The sequence below is a fragment of the Pelodiscus sinensis genome, unplaced genomic scaffold (genome assembly GCF_049634645.1).
Source record: "Pelodiscus sinensis isolate JC-2024 unplaced genomic scaffold, ASM4963464v1 ctg85, whole genome shotgun sequence".
NCBI lineage: Eukaryota > Metazoa > Chordata > Testudines > Trionychidae > Pelodiscus > Pelodiscus sinensis.
Window position 1 is genome coordinate 455,725 of NW_027465930.1, and position 8,141 is coordinate 463,865.

The 8,141-nt window shown below is 69.2% G+C and overlaps 1 protein-coding gene across 1 annotated transcript; it reads right to left on the reverse strand.

The window, feature by feature from the left end:
* Positions 1-471: 471 nt before the first annotated feature.
* CATSPERQ (catsper channel auxiliary subunit theta) lies at positions 472-4,834 on the reverse strand. The gene is made up of 6 exons (XM_075916830.1): positions 4,723-4,834; positions 4,257-4,409; positions 2,942-3,039; positions 2,461-2,653; positions 2,291-2,376; positions 472-1,093 (listed from the first exon to the last, which is right to left on the reverse strand). The coding sequence occupies exons 2-6, from the start codon at positions 4,369-4,371 to the stop codon at positions 962-964; spliced, it is 624 nt and encodes a 207-aa protein (XP_075772945.1). The 5' UTR covers positions 4,372-4,409; positions 4,723-4,834; the 3' UTR covers positions 472-961.
* Positions 4,835-8,141: the final 3,307 nt, after the last annotated feature.

Sequence of the window (8,141 nt, forward strand, 5' to 3'; positions counted from 1 at the left end):
CATGCTCCCGTGTGACCCCCAGCCCCCGTCACCCCACCCCCTGCCCCTGTCACCCCCACCCCTGCCCCCGTGTGTCCCCCAGCCCCCTGCCACCCTACCCCCGTCACCCCCACCCCTGTCCCCGTGTGTCCCCCAGCCTCCGTCACCCCCACAGCCTGCCCCCATGTGTCCCCCAGCCCCTGTCACCCCCACACCCTGCCCTCGTGTGTCCCCCAGCCCCCTGCCACCCCACTCCCTGCCCCCTGTGTCCCCCAGCCCCCTGCCACCCCCACCCCCTGCCCCAGTGTGTCCCCCAGCCCCCGTCACCCACACCCCTTGCCCCCGTGTGTCCCCCAGCCCCCGTCACCCCCACCCCCTGCCCCCGTGTGTCCCCCTGCCCCCGTCACCCCCACCCCCTGCCCCCGTGTGTCCCCCTGCCCCCGTCAGCCCCACCCCTGCCCCCGTGTGTGATCACTGCCCAGGCCCAGCCTAGCCAGCCGGCCAGGGTGGCCTCAGGGACTGAGCACCGGCCAGCGGGGGTGGCGGAGCTGGGGGGCTGGGCGCTGGGGCCGCCTGGGGGCTCTGCCCACCAGCCCCCTGCGAGGGCAGGGCACTCCTGGGAGAAGCGGGACTGGCCCCTTGCGGGGGGGGCTCTTTCCAGCTGGACTGTTGGCCCGGCCGTAGGGACCCCAGGCTGCCCCCACCCTCTCCCTGCATTTGGGTCCACGTCCCTCTCGGCCCCGCCAGCCAGGGGGAAGGGGGTCTGGCTGGCTATGGGGCAGGAAGGGGGGACACTGGAAGCAGGGGGAGGGATCGGGGGAGATGTGTGGGGTGGGCACAGGGCCGGGGATGGGCAGAGCCCTGGACACAGCGGCGGGACCCTCCCCGTGGCAGGCCGTGGCACAGAGCGGGTGGCACCAGCAGCCCCCCACGCAAAGAACCGCAGGTGGAGAGGGAGGCTGCTTTACTGGGGCCCGGCCCCTCACGCCTCCAGCCCCTCGCCCTGCGGCGGGGGGGGCCAGTGGCGGATCACGTGGCGCGCCGACACGTCCGGCCAGTCGAAGTAGTTGAGCCGCAGCTTGTGCGCGATCTGCTTGCCCAGGAACTCCATGTGCTGGGGGGCAGGGCAGGGGCATGAGGCCGGGGCCGGGGCAGCAGGTGGGTGGGAATGAGGGGCACTGGCAGAACTCGGGGGTGAGGAGCCCAGAGCTGGGCTGGCAGGGGCTGCGGGTGGGGGGGAGGGGCACCGGCAGGGCTGGGCCGGGGGGCAGGGGCTGTGGGGGGGGAGGGAGGGGCACCGGCAGGGCTGGGCCGGGGGGCAGGGGCTGCGGGTGGGGAGGGAGGGGCACCGGCAGGGCTGGGCCGAGGGGCAGGGGCTGTGGGGGGGGGGAGGGACACCGGCAGGGCTGGGCCGGGAGGCAGGGGTTGTGGGGGGGGGGAGGGGCACCGGCAGGGCTGGGCCGGGGGGCAGGGGCTGCGGGTGGGGAGGGAGGGGCACCGGCAGGGCTGGGCCGAGGGGCAGGGGCTGTGGGTGGGGAGGGAGGGACACCGGCAGGGCTGGGCCGGGGGGCAGGGGTTGTGGGGGGGGGGAGGGACACCGGCAGGGCTGGGCCGGGGGGCAGGGGCTGCGGGTGGGGGGGGAGGGACACCGGCAGGGCTGGGCCGGGGGGCAGGGGCTGCGGGTGGGGAGGGAGGGGCACCGGCAGGGCTGGGCCGAGGGGCAGGGGCTGTGGGTGGGGAGGGAGGGACACCGGCAGGGCTGGGCCGGGGGGCAGGGGTTGTGGGGGGGGGGAGGGACACCGGCAGGGCTGGGCCGGGGGGCAGGGGCTGCGGGTGGGGGGGGAGGGACACCGGCAGGGCTGGGCCGGGGGGCAGGGGCTGCGGGTGGGGGGGGAGGGACACCGGCAGGGCTGGGCCGGGGGGCAGGGGCTGCGGGTGGGGGGGGAGGAGCACCGGCAGGGCTGGGCCGGGGGGCAGGGGCTGCGGGTGGGGAGGGAGGGGCACCGGCAGGGCTGGGCCGGGGGGCAGGGGCTGCGGGTGGGGGGGGAGGGACACCGGCAGGGCTGGGCCGGGGGGCAGGGGTTGTGGGGGGGGGGAGGGACACCGGCAGGGCTGGGCCGGGGGGCAGGGGCTGCGGGTGGGGGGGGAGGGACACCGGCAGGGCTGGGCCGGGGGGCAGGGGCTGCGGGTGGGGGGGGAGGGACACCGGCAGGGCTGGGCCGGGGGGCAGGGGCTGCGGGTGGGGAAGGGGGGGCACCGGCAGGGCTGGGTGGGCACAGGGCTGGGGGCAGGGCCGGGCCGGGCTGCTCACCTCGTATTTGTCCGACAGGCTGGCCAGGGCCAGCACCTCCAGGCCGTAGCCGTTGAGGATGAGGCGGTAGAAGGGCTTCCCGTAGGCTGCAAGGCAGGCCAGAGGCAGCGGTGAGGGGCGGAGGGGCCCCAGCCCCAGGCCCTCCCTCCCGCTCCCCGCCGGGGCCGTACCGTCCATCTGGGCCCCCAGCCGGATGTAGATCTGGTGCAGGGGCCCCTCCTGCCAGAGCTGCCGCTTGATGTAGATCTGGTAGCAGCCCCGGTTGTGGTTGATCACCAGGTGCCGCTTGTACATGGAGCTGAGGAAGAGCCAGAGCCCGACCAGCATCCCGTAGGCGAAGAAGCCGGAGTAATCCTGGGAGGTCTGCGGGGCAGAGGCGGCCGTGGGGATGGCGGAGCCAGGACCCAGAGCCTGGCACGAGGCGGGCGAGCCGGAGGAAGCTGCTGGCCCCAGCTCCTGGGCTGGGGGGTGGCTGCAGGACTCGGGGAGTCTGTGCCAGGGAACCCCAGTTCGCCATCACCCACTGGAAGTAACGCCCTGGGCCTGGCCCAGCCACCAGCCCAGGCGAGCGAGGGGCCCAGGTGGGATGTGAGGGCACGGGGCTGGCGGGGCTCTGGGGCGGGGCACGGGGCCAGCCACGGACGCTCCTACCTTCCCGTACTTGCGGTAGAGGACTACGCCCAGCACACTGAGCAGGAAGATGACGGCCCCCTTCCACAGCGTATCCTTGTAATACTCCATCACGTACACTGGGGGGGACGGAGAGGGCTCAGCCCGGAGCCAGCCCCAGACGCACCCTCCCCCGCCAGCCAGCGAGGTCCCGGGACACTCACCGCGCTCGGGGGACGAGCCTGGGGCTGCCCCAGACAGGGCCCAATGGGAGCACGGGGCAGACGGTTCCCTTTGGCGCCTGCAGGCAGGACACGGAGCCACGCATGCTTAGGCAGCGCCTTGCCCTGGGCAGGCAGAAGGCCAGCGGGTTCTGGAGCAGCGATGGCAGCACTCCTGCTGGGGCCGGAGCAGGAAAACAGAACAACGGGGGTGGGGTGGGGTGGAGTGGGGAGCCTCTTGGGCTCCGCAGCCGTTTTGGAAGGAGAGCAGAAAGCAGCGGGCCCCGGAGCAGGTCCTGGAGAGCAGGAGCCGGCATGGCGGTGGGGTCACGAGTGAGCCCTGGACTCTGGAGGACAGACGGTCGCTGTCCGGAGTGGGGGAAGTGGGGTGTTTGCAAACGCCAGAGCAGGTTGCAGGAGAGGCTGCCGGGTGGTGGAGCAGTGAGGATAACACTTGCTAGTTTAGGAGTGGGTTCTGGAGCAGGGCTGGCAGGATGTTGGTGGGTTCTGGAGTGGGGCAGGCTGGACCTTTGTAGGTTTTCGAGCAGGGTGCATGGCTCGCTAGTGGGTTCCAGAGCAGGCAGAATGCCACAGGGCCCTGAAGCGAAGTAGTCAGAGCAACAATAGATTCTGGAGTGGGGTAGGCAGAAGAGCATGGCTCCAGAGCAGGTTCTAGAGCAGGGTGAGCAGGCTCTGGCGTGGGTGTGCCAGAACACTGTGGTTCCAGAGTGGGATGACCAGAACACTGTAGTCCCTGAGCAGGTTCTAGAGCAGGGCAAAGAGATCCCCTTGGTTCCAGAGCAGGCTCTGGAGTGGGGTGTGCCAGGAGGCCATGGTTCCAGAGTAGGATGGCCAGAATACTGTGGTCCCAGAGCAGGTTCTGGAGTGGGATGGCCAGAACAGCATGGTTCCAGAGTGAGTTCTGGAGCCAGGTGGGCAGAAGGCCACGATTCCAGAGCTGGTTCTGGAGCGCCAAAGGCAGCCTCATGGCCTCTCTTCACAGCACACCAACCCAATGGTGCCGCATCAGACACCTCCCGTGGGCCTCTCAAATCCCTCCAGGAGCTTTGGGTGACGTGGGACCATGGACCCAGAAGCCCTCCAGCACCCAGCTCCCTGGGCCTCGTGCGCCTCACCATTGGGCCGCTGCACCTGGAAGGGGAAATGCGCGTTCTGCTGCAGCTTGCGGGCCAGTCTCTTCTCCACGTCAAAGAAGCTGATGCTCCAAAGGGCGAAGGCGTCTCGTGGCATGGCTGCTCTGGGGAGGTGGGCGCCCACAGCGACGGGGGCTGCCGAGGGAAGGCGAGGAGCCCGTCAGCCAGCTGGCAAGCCCGCCCTGGGCTACGTACAGGGAGCCCTGGAATTCCTCGGTGCGGAAGCTGGCATGGGGCAGGGTGGGATGGGCCAGCGGGTGGCTGGAGCTGGGAAGAGAACCCCAGAAGCCAAGCCCCAAGATCATATCTCTTGTGGGCTCCGGAATGATGCCCACTGCTGTCCCCAAGCCCCCACGGGGACTCTGCCAGCGTTTGTGCCACGCTGAGCCCAGAGCCTCCCGGTCCTGGCACTTGCCAAGTGGCCTGGCCAATTGCCAGTGCCCCGTACCTGCAGGGGCAGGCGAGTCCCAGCTGGGGAACAGCAAAGACTGATTCTAGGCCTAGCCTGCGTCAAGGGAGGCTCAAAGACAGGGCCCTTCCGGGGAGGGGGACACAGAGTGCACGGCTGAGCCATGGCGACCGGCTTCCATGGGCTCTAGAACCAGCTGCCAGTTCTAGAGCGCCCAGGTCCCCGCTTCCGTGGCAGCAGCGCATGGAGAAGGACGGCGACAAGCCGGCCACATCCCTGGCGCTGGGCAGCAGGCTCTGGAGGGGGAAGGTGGGACGTCCCGGGGAGGTCACGGACCAACGCTCAGGGCCCCGTGGACACAGCCCGCAGCCCCGCAGCAGGAGGGGCCAGCCGGCGGGCAGGGAACACACGCGGCTTGTGGGGAGCTGCTCTCCCCTGTGAGACCCCCAGGCGCTGCGCCCCAGCTTGGCTCACATGGAGCTGGCTCGGCCCGGCTGCTGCTCCCGTGACCACGCCCGGCCGGGGGCTTGGAGACATTGGGAACCTACACGCAGGACAGGGGAGCAGCTGGGCTCCAGCCGGCATCCTGGGCTTCCCCCTCCCGCTCCGAGGCAGCCTTGCCTTGAAAAGCCAGGGCTACGCTGTTGGCTGCCAGCGCTCCAGTGGGAAGGTCCCAAGTTCCAGCTAGGACCCCCCCCACACACAGCTGCTGGGCCCCCTGACGCCTGGGGGAGCTTTTGCACCACTGCGTATGCGCAGAATTCACAGCCAGCGCAGATCTGCTCTTGGGATGAGAAGTGCTGCCTCCCCCCCTCCCCCGCCCACTGCCAGCCGCTGCCTTCATCCCGGCCCCTGCCCCCCAGAGCGGGAGGGGAAGTGCAGGGGAGGGGGAGGGCCAACTTTCAAACCCTTGAACAGAACACGGCTGCCCGCACCCGCCTTCCCCCTGCAGAGCCGGGATGAGAGGAGCTGAAGAGCCTGCTCAATCCAGGCCGTGGGGCAGGGGTGGACTCAGACCCTGGAGCAATGGGGCAGGGCAGGGAGTCCATCCCCACAGCAAGGGGCTGGGGAAACTGAGGCACGGCCAGGTGGGGGATGTCTCCAGAACAAGGGGCTGGGGGGCCCCTCTCCAGACTGGGGTGGGACAGCATGAGAGGGGCATGAGGGTTGGGTCCCTGGAACAAGGGGCTGGGGAAACTGAGGCACAGCAGGGCAGGGGGCAGACAGTCCCCTGACCAATAGGGACTTTGGAGCCAGCCAGTTCTCCCCCTCAGGCTGGGGGGGGCTGTTAAAACAGAGCCCCTCCTCCAGGCTCCAATTGCAGCTGCTGCTCTCCCCCCCCCCCCCCCCCGCACCCACCAGAGCCCGTTTAGTGCAGGCACCCGGCAGCCAGTCAGTTGTGAGAGCAGAACCGGGGGAGCTGCCAGTTCCTCCCCTGGACCAGACGTTGCTCTGGAAAAGCAGACCCGTGGCAGCCCGACCCCTGCGCCTGCCCAGCTTCCCCGTACGGCACGAGGGGCGGAGTCGGGTCGCGCCCAAACCGGCCTGGCAAGGTCATTGCACAAGAGCTGTTGCGAGGGAAGGGAAGTGTCGGGTCCCGGCTTTCAAACCCACAGAAGTGACACTTGTCTCCTGAGCAGGTGGGTCCCGTGGGTCTGAGCTATCGCAGGCCACGCCGTGCACCAGGGAGAGCCACGGAGACACCAGAGCAGGCAGGTCTGAGCGATCGCAGGCCACGCCGTGCACCAGGGAGAGCCACGGAGACACCAGAGCAGGCAGGTCTGAGCGATCGCAGGCCACGCCGTGCACCAGGGAGAGCCACGGAGACACCGGAGCAGGCAGGTCTGAGCGATCACAGGCCATGCCGTGCACCAGGGAGAGCCACGGAGACACCGGAGCAGGCAGGTCTGAGCGATCACAGGCCATGCCGTGCACCAGGGAGAGCCACAGAGACAACAGAGCAGGCAGGTCTGAGCGATCACAGGCCATGCCGTGCACCAGGGAGAGCCACGGAGACACCGGAGCAGGCGGGTCTGAGCGATCACAGGCCACGCCACGCACCAGGGAGAGCCACAGAGACACCGGAGCAGGCAGGTCTGAGCGATCGCAGGCCACGCCGTGCACCAGGGAGAGCCACAGAGACACCGGAGCAGGCGGGTCTGAGCGATCACAGGCCATGCCGTGCATCAGGAAGAGCCACGGAGACACCGGAGCAGGCGGGTCTGAGCGATCACAGGCCATGCCGTGCACCAGGAAGAGCCACGGAGACACCGGAGCAGGCGGGTCTGAGCGATCACAGGCCACGCCGTGCACCAGGGAGAGCCACGGAGACAACAGAGCAGGCGGGTCTGAGCGATCACAGGCCACGCCGTGCACCAGGGAGAGCCACGGAGACAACAGAGCAGGCAGGTCTGAGCGATCACAGGCCACGCCGTGCACCAGGGAGAGCCACGGAGAAAACAGAGCAGGCAGGTCTGAGCGATCACAGGCCACGCACCAGGGAGAGCCACGGAGACAACAGAGCAGGCAGGTATGAGCGATCACAGGCCATGCCGTGCACCAGGGAGAGCCACGGAGACACCGGAGCAGGCGGGTATGAGCGATCACAGGCCATGCCGTGCACCAGGGAGAGCCACGGAGACACCGGAGCAGGCGGGTATGAGCGATCACAGGCCACGCACCAGGGAGAGCCACGGAGACACCAGAGCAGGCGGGTCTGAGCGATCACAGGCCACGCCGTGCACCAGAGCAAGCCACAGACACACCGGAGCAGGCGGGTTTGAGCGATCACAGGCCACACCGTGCACCAGAGCAAGCCACAGAGACACCGGAGCAGGCGGGTTTAAGCGATCACAGGCCACACCGTGCACCAGAGCAAGCCACAGAGACACCGGAGCAGGCAGGTTTAAGCGATCACAGGCCACACCGTGCACCAGGGCAAGCCACAGAGACACCGGAGCAGGCAGGTTTAAGCGATCACAGGCCACGCCGTGCACCAGGGCAAGCCACAGAGACACCGGAGCAGGCGGGTTTAAGCGATCACAGGCCACGCCGTGCACCAGGGCAAGCCACAGAGACACCGGAGCAGGCGGGTTTAAGCGATCACAGGCCACGCCGTGCACCAGGGCAAGCCACAGAGACACCGGAGCAGGCGGGTTTAAGCGATCACAGGCCACGCCGTGCACCAAGGCAAGCCACAGAGACACCGGAGCAGGCGGGTTTAAGTGATCACAGGCCACGCCGTGCACCAGAGCAAGCCACAGAGACACCGGAGCAGGCGGGTTTAAGTGATCACAGGCCACGCCGTGCACCAGGGCAAGCCACAGAGACACCGGAGCAGGCGGGTCTGGGGCAGAAATTCTCCATTCGACAAGGAACTTGCTACCAACCGTTGGCTTTTGAGTGTGTCCTTGCTGCGACCTTGCTCCCAGGCCTCTTCCCTGTGGATCTCTGGCTGA